Here is a 16,577-nt window from a genome sequence, read left to right on the forward strand (position 1 = left end):
GTGGGTGGGGCGGTTTGTGAGGACGAAAGCTCGCCAAAATTGGTGGGCGAGGAAAGCGAGGCTTGCATCCACAGCTGGCAAGACTGAATCCCAGTAGGCATCACTCCCGCCCCGAAGCTCGGTCTCCATTCCTCGGAAACCCTCAGTGCGGCCTCCTTCCCAGTTCCTCTCAGTTCCGGGCTGCAGCGGCCAGTTCCGTTCCAAAGCAAAGCCTCCGGTTGCGGGGCAGCTTCGACTGAGGAGCCAGGAGCGGAGTGAATCTGCAGGAGTAGAGTGGATTTGGGCGGGGCTTGGATGGCAGGAATAGCAGGAGTAGAGCGGATTTGGGCGGGGCTTGGATGGCAGGAATAGGAGTAGAGTGGATTTGGGCGGGGCTTGGATGACAGGCCACGCCCCTCACGACCCTGCGTTTGCGCACGCGCATATGGTCCGCTTCCTCCGCGTGGCCCCGCCCACAGCCGGGGGAAGTCGGGCGGCGCACTACGTGCTTCGCTATATAAATGCGGTGGCGCCCGGCGTAGAAGAGGCAAAGTGTCCGGAGCGGCAGGGCGTTCGGACGTTAGAGGCAGTCGGCTCCCTAGCCTGAGACCGCCCCCCCCCTGCTCTTCGCAGTGCAATGGCGGACGAGGGAAAGTCGTACAACGGTAAGTGCTGGCCCTCAGCCCCGGAGCGGGCGATCTGGATCTGGGTGGGCGGCGCCGGCCTAGGCCGCAGCCCCGGGTCGGGAGGCCGCGAGGGGCCCAGCGTCCACGGGCAGCGGCTGCGGCGCGGGCCCTGCCGAAACGAGGGCGAGACAGCCCAGGGGCACCGACAGGACTCGAGGTGGGCGCCTGGTTGTTGACTCGGGAATCCTGGCGTTGGAGGACTGTGGCTCGGAGCGGATGGCTCAGGGTGGGGTGACAAGATTCCTTTGAACTTGGAGGGTGGTTGATGCCTGTCAGTTCAGTTGGGCGGCCTCACTCTTACTTTAATGTGAGTCTGCCCTGCTCGTGGGCTGTGCTGGTGCCCTATTTTTGACTGCGTCCAGTGGTCTTGCCCCCGCCTTCAGCCTTTGAGACCTGCCCACCAACTGGATGTTCTAGTCGGAACACTTTATTGGTGGTTAGTCCATTGTGGTGATCAGGAGAGCATGACAACCCAGGTTTGAATCCTGCGTTGGGTACACCAAGTTTCAGCGAATTAAATTTTCAGACCTTATTTTCCACTCCCTTGATATGGCTAGAAAGAGTACCTATCTCCCAAGTTTTTGTGTGTTTATTTAAATAAGACAATTGCTATCAAGTGCCTGGAGCTTAGTGGCTGGCACTGGAGAAAGTTTTAATTTGTTTTATTTTGTTTTTGGCACTCAGGGATTTAGCCCAGGAGTGCTCTACCACTGAGCTACATCCCAGCTGTTTTTATTTTTAATTTTGAGTCAGGGTCTCCCTAGGTTGCTGAGGGCCTTGCTAAGAAAATGAGGCTGGTCTTAAATTTGTGACCCTCCTGCCTCAGCCTTTCGGGTCCCTGGGATTACAGGTCTGTTCCACTGTGACTGGCTGAAGAAACTTTTTGTTTTGTTTTTGTACTGGGTATTGTTGAACCCTTAACGGCTGAGCGACATCCCCAGCCCTTTTTATTTTTTTATTTTGAGACAAGTTCTCAATAAGCTGCTAAGGGTCTTGCTAAATTAATGAGGCTGGCTTTGAACTAGAAATCCTCTGTGTCAGCCTCCTAAGTTGCTGGGATTACAGGTGTGTGTGTCATTGGTACCTGGCTGGAGAAATTTTTTTTTTTTTTTTTTTTTGGTACTGGGGATTGAACCCAGGGGAACTTCCCTTAGCCGCATCCCCAGCGCCTTTTTTTATATTTTAAGTAGAGACAGAGTCTCACTGAGTTATTTAGGGCCTCGATAAGTAGCTGAGGCTGGCTTTGAACTAGAAATCCTCCTGTCTCAGCCTCCTGAGCCGCTGGGATTTTACAGGCAGTGCCACCATGCCAGGGCTTGGAGAAAGTTCTTAATGAAAATCAGCTGCAGCTTTTATTCATTTCTCTTCTCCTAGGGTTATTTGTTGAATTTCATTGTTTACATAGTTCTAGGTATTAGGTAGACTTCCTTGGATTTTTTTTTTTTCTTTTTGCCTTCTGTGTGTTTGCGTGTGTGTGTGTGTGTGTGTGTGTGTGTGTGTGTGTGGCTAGAGATCAAACCTAGGGCCTCACCAGTGCTAGGGAAGTGCTCTAGGAGTCAGGCCATATTCTTTGTTTGTTTGTTTTTGTTTTTACTGGGGATTGAACCCAGCCAATCTTTACCTCTGAATTGCATCCCTGGCTCTTTTTATTTTATTGTTATTATTATATTATTAATATTATCATTATTATTTTGGTACCCAGGATTGAATCCAGGGGTGTTCAACAACTGAGCCACATCCCCAGCCCTTTTTTAATATTTAGAGATAAGATCTCAAGGGGCTGGGGATGTGGCTCAAGCGGTAGCGCGCTCGCCTGGCATGCGTGCGGCCCGGGTTCGATCCTAGGCACCACATACAAAGATGTTGTGTCCGCCGAAAACTAAAAAATAAATATTAAAAAAAAAAATAGAGATAAGGTCTCGAGATCTTTGAACTCGTGATCCTCCTGCCTCAGCCTCTCAAGCCGCTGGGATGACAGGAGTGCACTATTGCATCCCTCTCAGGCCATACATTTCAGGAGCCTTGGTTCAGCACTCTAAAGTGATGCTGCCACCAGACCTGAGCCAAAAAGTTGTCTCCTGAGTTAAAGGGCATTCCTAGTCAAAGAAGCCAATCATTTTACAAACTTCACAGTGGCCGTTTGAGAACAAGATTTTTAAAAAATATTTATTCTTTAGTTGTAGTTGGACACAACACCTTTATTTTGTTTATTTATTTTTATGTGGTGCTGAGAATCGAACCCAGGGCCCCGCACTTGCTAAGCGAGCACTCTACCGCTGAGCCAAAACCCCAGCCCCGAGAACAAGATTTTTTAGGAGGCCCTTAAATTGGTGATATTTGTTTGTATTGTTTAGGCAAGAGAAATACTGAGTGGTAGGTCCCAAGTGGCTTTCAGGGGTCTGATTTGTGGCTAGTTACATGTTTGGGCTGCTTACACTTCTACATTCTGCCTCTTTTTATAGTTCTGGTTTTTGCTTCATTTTTCAAAAGCTCTATCCTGTTTCCCTGATATGATACTGCCATTCCAGAGTGGATTCTTTCCTTTGGACAGGCAGAGGCACTTGTGTGGAAATGGCTTCTGTAGTTAATGTGTATCTTTCCCAGTAGTGCAGAGTGCTAGAATCTGCAATTGCTACTCCAGTGATGTATTTACTAAATTTTTAAGGAATTTTTTTTCAGTGCAAGGGGTTGAACCTAGGGCCTCACACATGCTAGGGAAGCACTTTACTACTGAGATACTTCCGCACTCCATATATTTACTAGTTTGTGTACCTATTTCACTTCCAGAGCATGATGACCGTGTTAGTTTCCCTCAAAGAAGAAAGAAAGGCCGGGGTCCTTTCCGGTGGAAGTATGGTGAGGGGAACCGTCGGTCAGGACGAGGTGGTTCTGGTGTTCAGTCTTCTCGGCTCGAGGAAGATGATGGAGATGTGGCAATGAGTGATGCTCAGGATGGTCCCCGCGTACGATAGTAAGTGACTAATTGGTCTACTTTGAATTTAATAACCTATTAGATTATATAGCTTTATTATTGTCCTTGTCATTGCTTTTCCCACCTAGAATGATAAACATGTCAAGACCATCTTAATGGTTGAACAGTCTTAATTATAGTCCTGCTAACAGTGCAGGATGGTTTTTTCTAATAGTTATGAACTTTTAATTCTCTATTTCCCCACAGCAACCCGTATGCCACCCGAACTAACCGTCGGGGTGATACTTGGCATGATCGAGGAGGTCGCATTCACATTACTGTGCGGAGAGACAGAGCTCCTCCAGAGAGAGGAGGGGCTGGCACCAGCCAGGATGGGTCCTCTAAGAACTGGTTCAAGATTACAGTGAGTACCTTAGTGTAGGAGGCTGGACTCAGAATGAAAATTATTACTTTTTTTTCCCCATAAAAATTCCTTTTTTTTTTTGGCTGTTTACTTCATACTTCACAATTAGGTATCCTTTCTTTCTCCTTTAGAAACAGGTTTTTTTTTTTTTTTTTTTTTTTGGCTGGGTATGGTGCTGCCACCTGTAATCTCAGCAACTCCTGCCAGAGGGGGGAGGATCGCAAGCTTAAGAAAGGTCTCAGTAGTTTGACAAGACTCTGAGCAACTTAGTGAGAGCCTGTCTCAAAATAAAAATGACTGGAGATTAGCTCAGTGATAAAATGCCCCTGAGATCATTCCCCAGACACTGACCCCCAACCAATATTTTTTTTCCCTTTTTTTTTTAGTACTGGGGATTGAATTCAGAGAATTGCACATGCTAGGCAAGTACTGTACCACACTGAGCTACATCCCCAGCTAGAATCACTATGTTAGAACACCAAGCGACAGGTTCAGGGAAAGTTCAGTGGGGATAGACAACAGGGTAGAATAAAAATGTAACTGGTTGGGAGGTAGAATAACTCCTCTGGATAGCCTCATTTGGTTCAAGCTGAGTGTAGGGCTTGGAGTTCTCTAAGGTGTAGGCAAGGTATAAATTAAACCTTGGAGCTTTTAGAATTTAAAAAATTATACTTTTGAGGAATAATAAGTGTAAGTGAACAGAAATTCACATGTGTTTTAGGTGGAAAACTTGTGATTGGGCTGGGGTTGTGGTTCAGAGGTAGAGTGCTTGCCTACCATGCGTGAGGCACTGGGTTCAATCCTCAGCACCACATAAAAATATAATAAAGATATTGTGTCCACCTATAACTAAAAAATAAATATTTAAAAAATAAAAAAACATGGGGCTGAAATTGTGGCTCAGTGGTAAGGTGCTCGCCTAGCACTGGCGAGGCATGGGTTGTATCCTCAGCATCATATAAAAATAAAGGCATTGTGTTGTGTCCATCTATACCTTAAAAAAAAAAAAAAAAGCTTGTGATTTTTTTTTTTTTTTTCTTTTTTTTCTTTTGCTGAGGATTGAACCTAGGGCCTCCTGCATGCAAGGCAAGTGTTGTACTACTGAACTGCATCCACAGCTATTTTATTTTATTTTATTTTTGGTCCCAGGAATTGAACTCAAGGGCACTTGACCATTGAACCACACCCCCAAAACCTATTTTGTATTTTGTTTAGAGAGAGGGTCTCACTGAGTTGCTTAGTACCTCACAGTTGCTGAGGCTGGCTTTGAACTCACAATTCTCCCATCTCAGCCTCCCAAGTAACTGGAATTATAGGCGTGCACCACTGCACCGGCTTATTTTATTTTTGAGATAGGGTCTTGTTAAATTGCCTAGACTGGCCACAAACTTGTGATCCTCCTGTCTCAGCCTCCCAAGTAGTTTGACATGAAGACATGCACCACCACACCTGACCAACTAGTCTTTTCTTTATAAAACCTTTTTGGTTTTTGGTGTGTTTTGTTTTCATTCATTTATGATACTGGGAATTGAACCCAGTGGTGTTCTACCACTGAGCTACATCCCCAGCCTTTTTTATTTTTTATTTTAAGACAAGGTCTTACTAAATTGCCCATGCTGGCCTGGAACTTGAGAACCCCCTCCCTCAGCTTCCCAAGTTGCTGGTGTTACAGGCATGCATGACCATGCCCTGCCTTTTTTCCTTTTTGTGGTTCTGGGGATGTGCTTGGGACCTTGATCTTTTTAGGCACCTGCTTTACCACTGAGCTATGCCCCCAGCCCTAGAAAACAATTTAAAGCTCTGCAGAAGGTACAAAAGGAATGCTGGGTTGAGACAGCTGTTCAACCTTAGTTACATGGTGTTCTCTTCTGTTTGCTTTCTCTCCCTTCTAGATTCCTTGTGGCAAAAAGTATGACAAAGCTTGGCTTCTGAACATGATTCAGAGCAAATGCAGTGTCCCTTTCACCCCCATTGAGGTAAGATAAGGACTGAGTGGCTGACCGGGCACCAGAGACAGTATGGGCCCAGCTGGGTAAGGTGCTCTTGATTCAAGTCTAATGCTCTTGTTTCCTCTTTTTAAGTTTCATTATGAGAGCACCCGGGCCCAGTTTTTTGTGGAGGATTCCAGCACTGCCTCTGCATTAAAGGCTATCAACTATAAGATTGTGGGTCAGGATAACCGAAGGGTAGGTGTAAAGGCCCTAGCTTGGCTGATGGTGGGAACTGCTACACAGGACAGGGACAATTCTTGGTCCTGGGGCTTTCCCTGGAGTTTACTCTCTGTGTCTTCTCTCCAGATACCTATCATCATCAACCCCTCTTCTCCACCCTATGTTGTACAAAATGAACTGAAGCCAGAACAAGTAGAGCAGCTAAAGGTGAGGCCAGCTCAAGTAACATGTGTTTCAACCAAGTCTTACTTCTCACACCTACCCACTCACTCATCCCAACATGCCCATTTAGCCCCATTGACCACTAAATCCTTTGTCTTCCTGTGTAGCTTATTATGAGCAAACGTTATGATGGTTCCCAACAAGCACTTGATCTCAAGGGCCTTCGTTCAGACCCAGGTATGACTGACAATAGATTCTCAGCTAGATGGAGACAGAATGGGATTTGTCACCCAGGGAAAGTTTGAGGATGATTTAGTGCTAATGCTGATGTGACAAGTCCTCTCAGACTTCCCTTTCTATCTGCTTTCTGAAGATTTGGTGGCCCAGAACATTGATGTTGTCCTGCATCGTAGAAGCTGTATGGCGGCTACCCTACGAATCATTGAAGAAAACATCCCTGAGGTGAGGCTTTGGGGCCAGTATTAAACATGAGGAAGCAGGGAGGGAGAGGTAGGATGGGATAGGGTGATCTACTCACTGCTTACCTTTCTTCTAAACTCTTTTCTACTCAACAGCTTTTATCTTTGAACTTGAGCAACAACAGGCTTTACAGGCTGGATGTCATGTCCAGCATTGTGCAGAAGGCATCCAACCTGAAGATCTTAAATCTCTCTGGAAATGAAGTGAGGGCTGATGGTTTGATGTGGTTTTGATGGGGTAGCAGAGGATGGGGAGGGCATGTTTGACTGGCAGGAGGTAAAAGGGAGACCTTAGGAGGATAGGGATTAGAGGTCTAAGGATCTACCTGTTTTCCTCACCACATCCATTTCCTCCTTGTTTTCTTCCTCCTTTGCAGTTGAAGTCTGAGCGGGAGTTGGATAAGATAAAAGGGCTGAAGCTGGAAGAGCTGTGGCTTGATGGAAATCCCCTGTGTGACAGTTTCCAAGACCAGTCTACCTACATCAGGTCAGTCATAGCCTTTGTTTCCCTCCTGGGGACCTTCAACCCCTGGGAGGCTGAGTTAATGCACCCTGATCAGTGCCCGTCTGCAGGAGATGTGCAGCCCTGAGCTGGAACCACTTGTCCTTTGGGAGGACCACACGCTCCTCCTTTTCGTCTGTCTGTGTCTCTCAGCTTTGTTCCAAAATCTCTTCTTTTTTCTCACCTGATTACTGTTTGCTGGTTCTATGGCCTTTCTCCTTCCTTCCTGAACACAGCCTTTTCTAGACTCTCCCTACCCTATTGTTCCAGGAAGGACACCTCCTCATTTCTACTTTGACTGGGGGGTGTCTTGTATATTCCCCATCCATGGGGTTACCTTGGGCTAAGAGCCTGGAATCCTTAGGCTGAGAAAGCCCTCCCTAACTGGGATTTCCTACTGAGATGGGCCTTTCTCCTCTTTGTCCTTTGATGACCCCTCTTGCATTGCACCAAGAGGGACACTATTCTCACAAGCTACTTGTCCAAGGCTGTAGCCTGGACTTTCCTGCCCATGCTAAGGTTGAAGCCTCCAGGAGGCTGGTACCATGCCATATGTCTCTCTCACTTAGTGCTGTGAGCTGGGCCCTCCCTGGAGAAGAAACCTGGGTTTCCCAAAACCTGTGACCAGAGCCGGGGCCCCGCCAGCAGGCGAGGGGATCCTAAGGCAGATGCTGGGCGTGGAGGCCACGGGGGCACTGGCTACCAAGGAGACAGAGAACTGACTCTCGGGGGCAATGCCCCTCCCTCACTCGCACACCTCACATCACCCTGTTTGGCCCCGGAGGATGGCTGGTTAGCCAGAGACGGGTAAGATTCCTCAGGGAAGGAACAACCTAAGACAGGCACAGTCGCAGAGGGGCCATCAGGAAAGAACTTGGGGGCCAACAGAGGTGGGGCACAGAACCTCACCCCCCCAACTTTGCAGGGGTCTGAACCTTCACCCCTTCTGAGGGAGGTCTCCTGCCCCCATGGCTGCTTTGCTTCCCACGCCCAGCTCAGATTGGGACCCAGGTAGCAGTCAGAGGCCTGGCCAACAGCAGCTGCCCACCCGCCACAGCAGGATTTGCTTTCTGATTTTACCTTGGACCACAGGGAAAGGGCAGCTGAAGGAAAGGGCTGTGTTAGGATGTTTTTCTTGTTTTCTCCCTTCTCTTCCTTATGCCTCTTTGCCTGTGGTTCTTTCCCTTTTTCTTTGCTTTCTCTTTCCTTTTCTTCTCTATTCTCTCCTATCTTTCCCCTGTCCCTGCTCCACCCTACCTTTATTTCTTTCTTCTTTCCTCTCTTCCTTTGCCTCCTTTGTTCCTGAGCCCCACCTTGCTCATCTCCTTGCCCCAACATCCTGTGCCATCCCTGTGGTGTGTTCTGGTCTTGGCCAAGGCCAGACCTGGCAGAACCGATGGATACCTGGTGAGGCAGCGGAGCCCATGGGCTCCCACCCCATTCCCTCCTCCCGGGGCTGCACAGGTGAGTAGGTGGAAGGTAAGGGGGGCAAGAAGGGGGAAGGAGGTCCTGGGCTTAAAGCCTGGGCTGGGAGTGCTGCTCCTGTGGCACTCAGGGTCAGGCAGAGAGAAAAAAGACAGCCTTCAAGGTAGTCCAGTCTGGGTGCCCCAGGTGAGGTGGGGAATGGGGCTACTTTTCTCTAAGTACAGGCTGGGGAGGAGCCGGGCGATGAGCAATGGGACGGGCTGTCCCTTGGGTGTTGATGTTGTTTGCTCCTAGAGCAGCCCAGGAGGCATTGGTGGCTCTGAAGCATCACTCACTTCTGTCCCGTTCTTGACAGCGCCATTCGCGAACGATTTCCCAAGTTACTACGCCTGGTAAGTCTAAACTTTTCATTCTCTTCTAATAAGCATGGCATCTTCTTCTCCTAAGATTGTTCCTACATGACCATTAATCTGGAGTCATGCATGGATCCCTTTGAGAATTTGATAAAGATGATAATCCTTCCCAGAGAAATGCCTGTAGGCTGAATTTTCATACTCAGGATTCCTGGATACTTTTCATGCTTCTTTAACACTTGACTGCTGACCCTTCACTCTTAGCCCTTCCATCTTCTTACACATCTAGCCATTTTTCTTTAGTTTATACTCAGTTTTCATTTCTTTCCACAGGATGGCCATGAGTTGCCCCCACCAATTGCCTTTGATGTTGAAGCCCCCACAATGTTGCCACCCTGCAAGGTGAGGAGTGGAGGTGGAGTTAGAACATGTGTGGGGAGAGAACTGCTTCCATGTTCCTAATGTCTTTTTCGTTCCAGGGAAGCTATTTTGGGACGGAGAACCTAAAGAGTCTGGTTCTGCACTTTCTGCAGCAGTAAGTATCCTAGGGCCCCTGAGGCTGGGGAAAGTGGGAGGCCCAAGCACAGCTCACTTTTGGGAGCTACTGTGTCTTCTTTCCACAGGAGTTCAGACATTTCCTTTTTTTTTTTTTTTCCCCCTCATAGATACTATGCAATTTATGACTCTGGAGACCGGCAGGGGCTTTTGGATGCCTACCATGATGGGGCCTGCTGCTCACTAAGCATTCCATTCATCCCCCATAACCCTGCCCGGTGAGTCTCATATCCCAGTACCTGCCCAGGACCATAGGATTTCCCCAGAAGATACATAGACCACACTGCTCTGACCACCACCTCCTTTTCTTCCTTTTCCCACAGAAGCAACTTGGCTGAATACTACAAGGACAGCAGAAATGTGAAAAGGCTTAAAGACCCACGTAAGTGTGCGATATGGGCAAGATAGGATGGGAGCAGAAAATGGGAAGGAATCTGAGAGTTCAGGAGTACGTGGCTGTCCCAACTTTGCTTTCTCCTCCTTCTGCCCATAGCCTCGCGGTTCCGGTTGCTGAAACACACACGTCTCAACGTTGTCGCCTTCCTCAATGAGTTGCCCAAAACTCAGCATGACATCAATTCCTTTGTGGTAGACATAAGTGCCCAGACAGTAAGCATGTATTTCTGCCCTTATAGAAGCCTAGCATTGGGTGGAGGGCATAGCAGGGGCAGCATTTACAAGAGTGTGGGGTAGGGTGCTCAAGCTCTGGCTAGAAATCTGTATCACACCTGGTACATCTTCTCTTCCAGAGTACATTGCTGTGTTTTTCTGTCAATGGAGTCTTCAAGGAAGGTGAGAATATTTTGAGTTCTGAGTTTGTGGTGGGGTCCCTCCCCCAGCAAGAATCTTTCTTGGTATTCTTAGCTTCCCAACTACCTTCTTTTCTTTCCTGGCCTTCTTCACCATTCCGCTCAAGCCATTTTTGCTTAGCCTGCCTTCTTTACCTGTCCTATCTGCAATGTGGGAAAAGTCTAGGAATTAGGCAGATCCAGACTGTGAAGTCAGGCAGGTCTTAGTTTCCTTCCAGTCTTGGTTCTATGGTTCTGTGGGAAAACTGCATTAACTCTGAGCTTCAAATGCTTAATTTGTAAGATGGGGTTTAATAATAACCCACTCATAGGGTGTGAAATTACTTGGAAAGTGCTTAACCTAAGGCCTGGCATGTGTGCTCTCTGAGAGGGTTAGTAATTGTTATTGTCCTCTCTGACCTCTCACCGACCAAACACAATCATCCCAATTTGGCCCACTTAGTGTTTTCTGTATCAAAGACCACATTTTGAGAACCTGTTTATAAGTGTAAAACATAAATGATTCTAAGTGGTCATTGCTGCTGTTCTCACTGTAGTGGATGGAAAATCTCGAGATTCTTTGAGAGCCTTCACGAGGACATTCATCGCTGTTCCTGCTAGTAATTCAGGGTAAGTGTTCTGCTTACTACACTGGGTGTACCAGACCCACTACCTGGTCAGCAGTGTGGAAACTGGAAGCCAGTCAGTCCTCAGGGTGTCTTCAAAATTTCACAAAGGCAGCAGGAATCAGGAGGCTGCTGTAGTGGTTAAGTACTTGGCTCTAGCGTTAGACCATCTGGGTTTTCTTTTTTTTTTTTTTTTTTTTAAATATTTATTTTTTAGTATTTGGCAGACACAACATCTTTGTTTGTATGTGGTGCTGAGGATCGAACCTGGGCCGCACGCATGCCAGGCAAGCACGCTACAGCTTGAGCCACATCCCCAGCCCAACCATCTGGGTTTTCATAGTGGCTCCATCACGTTTAGCTACAGCCAACTTTCCTCATCTGGAAATTTTTATAACAATATTTACTGCCTAAGTTTGTTATAAAAATAAACAAAAGAGTAACAACTCTCCATGGATTAGAGGAGAATGTATAATTCTAGTATTTGGGAGATAATCCTAAACATGGAGTCCATTAGAAGAAGGAACAAATGGTAAAAAGCAACAGCTAAGACTGGGAGGGGACCATATAGGTATTGAAATAATTTGAGTGTCAAATGTCAGAGAATAGCAGTGATGTTGGGGAGCAGTGAGGTTATTTGTCCAGTTGTTTAAGGTGCTCTTTGTCTCCAAGGTTATGTATCGTTAATGATGAGCTATTTGTGAGGAATGCCAGCCCTGAAGAGATCCAAAGAGCCTTCGCCATGCCTGCACCCACACCTTCCTCCAGCCCTGTGCCCACCCTCTCCCCGGAGCAGCAGGAAATGTTACAGGCGTTCTCTACCCAGTCTGGCATGAACCTCGAGTGGTCCCAGAAGTGAGTGCTGTACCTACAGGGACAGGGGTAAACTGAGGTGGGACTGGTAGAGAATGATGAGTGCTCCTGAAATTTTAAAAGCCAAAACCGTTTAGTTCCTTAAAATACAAACCAAGTGAGGTGGTGCATGCCTGGAATCCCAGTGGCTTGGGAGGCTGAGGCAGAAGTATTGCAAGTTCAAGGCTAACCTCAGCAATTTAGTGGGACACTCTCAAAAATAAAAAGTATGGGCTGGGGATATAGCTCAGTTGGTAGTGTACTTGCCTTGCATGCACAAGGCCCTGGGTTTAATCCCCAGCACCACACACACACATAAAAAGGACTAGGGATGTAGCTCAGTACTTAAGTGCCCTGGGTTCAATTCCTAGGGCCAAAAAACTGGGCACAGTGGTCCATACATGGAAATCGAGCTACTTGGGAGACTAAAGCAGGAGGATCCCCAGTTTGAGGCCAGACTGGGCAACTTGTCAAGATAAAAAGTACTAGGATGCAGCTCAGTGGTAGAAAGTCCCTAAGTTTAATTCCCTATACTGGGGATAAAGTGAGGTGGGGTGGTGCATGCTTATAATCACAGCTACTTGAGGCAGGGGGATCACAAGTTGAAGGCCAAAAGGGCTGAAAATCACATTTTTAAGTGTAAGTACAGCAAATAATTATTAGTGGTGAGTGTCTCTGGAGGATGGCTTCTGAAATGGCCCTTAGTGTTCAGAGTGAGTACATTTTGGTTCTCATGGAACTTCCTGTTCTTCGCTGCCAGGTGCCTTCAGGACAACAACTGGGACTATACCAGATCTGCCCAAGCCTTCACTCATCTCAAGGTAGGATTTGGGAATACTGTGGCAAAAAGACAGGGCTCTTTGAGCCTTGGAGAAGGTTAAGTGAGGGTCAAATGAGTAAGGCATTGGGGACAGGAAAGGGACACCTGGCTGTACTGACCTTTTATTTTTTTCCAGGCCAAGGGTGAGATCCCAGAAGTTGCATTCATGAAGTGATCCATAGTTGTGCTCCAGAAGTGCGTGTGTAAATAGCCCTTGGATATTATTGTATGGTTGTCATCCCTTGCCTTCTGTCCGGCCGGAGGCCACCCTGTGACTGTGACTGAGGAGGGAGGTCTGTGGATCCCGCTCCTCACCTGCCTTCTGGAAGACTTCCTGAAGACTTCCAGAAGATTGAGCCTCACTGGTGCCAGGAAGCCAAAGCTCACTTTGTAGAACTGACACTAAACTACCCGAAGGACTTAGGTGCTTTGTGTACTTAGCCCCAGGATTCCCCAGGATTCCCCTTACTTTTTAAGATAAAGAGTGATATTGTATTTTGCCTCTGCGTTCTGGATTGCTTCTCGTGGCGGGCGGGGCCTCGGCAGGAAGTCCCGCCTCTGAAGCAGAAGTGGCCTGCCCGCCATGGCGGCAGCTTGGAGGTGTTCTCATGGGCTGTTTGTGGCGCTGCGGCTCCTGCCCACGCGCCAGGCCCTGCACCACGCGACCCCGGCGCAGGATGTGCTACTTTTCGAGCATGAGCGGGGCCGGTTCTTCACTATCCTTGGACTCTTCTGCGCCGGCCAGGGCATCTTCTGGGCCTCCCTGGCCTTGACAGCTTGGTCTGCACCCCCGGTCCAGGCGCGACCCCTGGATGCAGAGGCCCCAGGCCGCGGCCGCTTGGACCTGCGCGCTGTGCTCTGGCGCTACGGGCTGGTGGTCAGCTGCGGTGCCATCGGTAAGGCGTGGGCCGGCTTCTCTACCTGGGGCGGGGCAGTGGGCTCTAGGCTCAGACAAGGAGAGATGAGCAGAAGAGGGCGCTGCAGTCCCTGGGCTCCACATCCTCTCAGCGCTCTGTCCTTGAGCAATTTAAGTTTTAAGCCCTTTTCCTGAGTTTTAAAATGGGGATAAACATCGCCTGGAAGTTTGTTAGATATAAGAGGTTCCCACTCAAAAATGTTAGTCACGCTCATATCTTTTACTCAAAGGGAAAGGGTTGGTGTGTGTCCTTTCAGTGAACACACCTCACCCCACTGCTGTGCTCTTCTGTAGGGACCCTGGTACTGGGTGCTGGTCTTCTCTTCTCTCTACGATCTGTGCGTTCAGTGATGCTTCGAGCAGGAGGGCAGCAGGTGACCCTGACCACTCATGCCCCTTTTGGCTTGGGAGCCCCTTTCACCGTCCCCTTGAACCAGGTATCCTGCATGGCCCACCGAGGAGAAGTCCCTGCTATGCTGCCTCTGAAGATCAAAGGCCATCGCTTCTATTTCCTCTTGGACAAAGCTGGACACTTCCCCAACGTTCAGCTCTTTGACAACACTGTGGGTACCTATCGGAGCTTGTAAGAAACCACCTTGGGTCTTTCACTCCCTCTCAGAAGGAGACAAAAAAAAAGGGAAAACAAAACAAAATTGAACTTATGGATGGGGTGACAACCAGGGTCACCAAGGGGGAACCTAAGATTCAATAGTAACAATTAAAAGAGGAGTTGTTTAAAGGGAAGCTGCCTGATCCATGCCTGCTTCGCCTTCACTCCTTCCCATCACCTACTTGTTTTAACATCAAGAACACAATACCAAAATGAAGAAAGTAATACTAATATTTTGGTACAAAAACAGCAATAGGAAGAGAGGTGGAGAGGGGCCTGTTACTTTTCCCTCCTGGAGGGAAAATGGGGGCTTTCAGCACTAACAGGGCTGTGTGGGGACAAGAGGATTACAGGCACTTGGGCACAAAGTCGTTGGCTGCAGAATGCACTATTTGGTTACTCTTCAGGAATGGGACAGGCGTGGCCCAACAAGAACATCTGTCTCAGAGCTCCACTCAGGGTCTCCCCTCTCCAGAGGTCGGTATGGGGTGGCTTCAGACTTCCACTGCATGACCTGGAGCACCAAGACCACACACCATAATACCAGATTCACCCATGAAGAGGTCTGTGGAGACAGAACAGGAATGTGAGGAGTCAGACCATCACAGATCCAGTCCTTCCACCCACACACCAGTCTGTCAGGCTGATACGCCCTTCAGCTCCTCTTAGCTTGTCAGTGGTAGACCAAGCTCATATTCATTGTTGAGCATCCTTATAGCTAGATACTTGTATGAATCAGTGTGTCTCTGGGTCTCACTTCAGCATTGTGTAGGTTGGAGTAAAACTGCAGAGCTGTTCCAGGGGGTGTCCATGGAATTTTCTGAGCTTCAGAGCAGCTGTGAGGTCAAAGAGACAGTTTTGAGAAAGAAGTGGGGATACACCCTAAGCATACCTGTACCCAGGTACCCTTTGAGGTGGAGAGCAACAGACAGAAAATGGGAGGTTACAGGACTCCCCCTCTGCAGAAGGAAGGTAGCCCCATCCAGGCTTCCCTCCCTCCTCATTACCTAATTGTACTGTTCAGGGAGATGATGGAATTGCAGAAGGATCTGGTGCCAAATCGAAGGATACAGGCAGATACTAACACCAGGAAGATGGCTATAGCTGAGATGGCCAGTGCAACGCGGAGCCCTATAAGACCTCTGGGGGGAGAGAACAAACCTTGCGGTTGATGGCTTCATCCCACCTCAGCCCCTGGTCCTTGGGGTGGGACATTCACCTTTTTGAGTCTTCGATGCAGCTGCTGTAGACCCAGAAGAGCAGAAGCAGGAGGCAGTAGAGGGCCAGGAAGCCAGAGGCCCCTGCCACAAAGTAGCACAGGGATGGGGCCGAGGAATGGGATAAGGCCAGGAAGGAGCCATTCCGGGTGGTCATACCATACAACGGACAGCTACCCCTGAAGGAGCCCTGTGGAGAGAAGCTGCTGAATCTCAGATTTCAGTCAGTGCCTCGTGATGCAGTTTTCTGGCAGGTGTTAAGAATATAGGCCAGGGCCACTCTAGAAATTATGTGTGCATTGTTAGTTCCTGTTTCTGACATGAGAAACTGGTGTAGAGGGCCTTTTGGGTAAACCTCAGTGGCCAGAATGATCAGGAAGTAGGCAGTGGTTATAGAAGACAAAGAACTTCAAAAGTCTCACAAACTCTGGTCTTCCTTTGTGCAGAAATCCCAGAGTAAAGGAGACCTGTGTGACCTTCAAAAAGTATCTCCAGTGTTATCTAATCTGTAAGAGATATACTAGCGCCTACTTTATAGTGGCTTAATGGTCCCATGTTTAACAAGATTGCCTGACTGTAGTAAACAACTCAGTTTTCTACAGGGCTGTTGTCACTTAACACAGTTGCAAGTGTGGCTGCTTGATCACCTTCACTACACTATGCTTTATTTCTCTTATAGCTCAGCACAAATGGCTCCTGATTCATCCGATGAACGCAGGGCCGGGGCTGACGTCTCTTTCAGAACCAGGGCGAGGTTACGCAGAGGGAAGCACTGGCTCTATCTGGCGATGCACGACGCTCCTGGTATCTGGTCCCTTTGCCGAAGGAACGGCTTCGGTAGGACCTGATTGGGCCAAGCCAGGACACGGCGAGCGTCGCTGCATTTCATCCGCAGGCCAGCCGTCGCCGGGCCAGAGTCGCAGCCCGCGTGGCCACCCGCCCGGCCCCGCCCCCAGCCGCACCTGGGTCCGGGTGAGCGTCGCGGCCGCCACGGCGCCGCACAGGAAGGCGGCGGCGAAGAGCGCGAGCTCGACGCGCTGCAGCCAGGGCAGCGCCATGGCGCCCAGGCCCCGGAGCCAGCCGCCCAGCCCCGCCTCATCC

General features: G+C 48.7%; 3 protein-coding genes across 3 annotated transcripts; 2 read left to right on the plus strand and 1 right to left on the minus strand.

Annotated features, from left to right (window-relative positions):
- The first annotated feature begins 94 nt into the window (after positions 1-94).
- Positions 95-13,233, plus strand: Nxf1 (nuclear RNA export factor 1). The gene is made up of 21 exons (XM_027944682.3): positions 95-644; positions 3,453-3,636; positions 3,844-4,000; positions 5,893-5,976; positions 6,082-6,186; positions 6,298-6,378; positions 6,501-6,570; positions 6,707-6,795; positions 6,909-7,016; positions 7,190-7,299; positions 9,095-9,131; positions 9,426-9,494; positions 9,572-9,627; positions 9,758-9,865; positions 9,971-10,029; positions 10,141-10,256; positions 10,397-10,439; positions 10,993-11,065; positions 11,734-11,916; positions 12,674-12,734; positions 12,870-13,233. The coding sequence occupies exons 1-21, from the start codon at positions 617-619 to the stop codon at positions 12,906-12,908; spliced, it is 1,860 nt and encodes a 619-aa protein (XP_027800483.1). The 5' UTR covers positions 95-616; the 3' UTR covers positions 12,909-13,233.
- Positions 13,234-13,311: 78 nt separating this feature from the next.
- Positions 13,312-14,393, plus strand: Tmem223 (transmembrane protein 223). Its single transcript, XM_027944687.2, has 2 exons — positions 13,312-13,629; positions 13,944-14,393. Exons 1-2 carry the CDS (start codon positions 13,317-13,319, stop codon positions 14,234-14,236), a joined length of 606 nt encoding a protein of 201 aa, XP_027800488.1. The 5' UTR covers positions 13,312-13,316; the 3' UTR covers positions 14,237-14,393.
- Positions 14,394-14,472: 79 nt separating this feature from the next.
- On the minus strand, positions 14,473-16,562 carry Tmem179b (transmembrane protein 179B). The gene is made up of 5 exons (XM_027944686.2): positions 16,439-16,562; positions 15,479-15,666; positions 15,267-15,401; positions 15,017-15,095; positions 14,473-14,824 (listed from the first exon to the last, which is right to left on the minus strand). The coding sequence occupies exons 1-5, from the start codon at positions 16,532-16,534 to the stop codon at positions 14,663-14,665; spliced, it is 660 nt and encodes a 219-aa protein (XP_027800487.1). The 5' UTR covers positions 16,535-16,562; the 3' UTR covers positions 14,473-14,662.
- Between the last annotated feature and the right edge of the window lie 15 nt (positions 16,563-16,577).

The sequence above is a fragment of the Marmota flaviventris genome, chromosome 9, assembly GCF_047511675.1.
Source record: "Marmota flaviventris isolate mMarFla1 chromosome 9, mMarFla1.hap1, whole genome shotgun sequence".
Classification (NCBI taxonomy): Eukaryota; Metazoa; Chordata; class Mammalia; order Rodentia; family Sciuridae; genus Marmota; species Marmota flaviventris.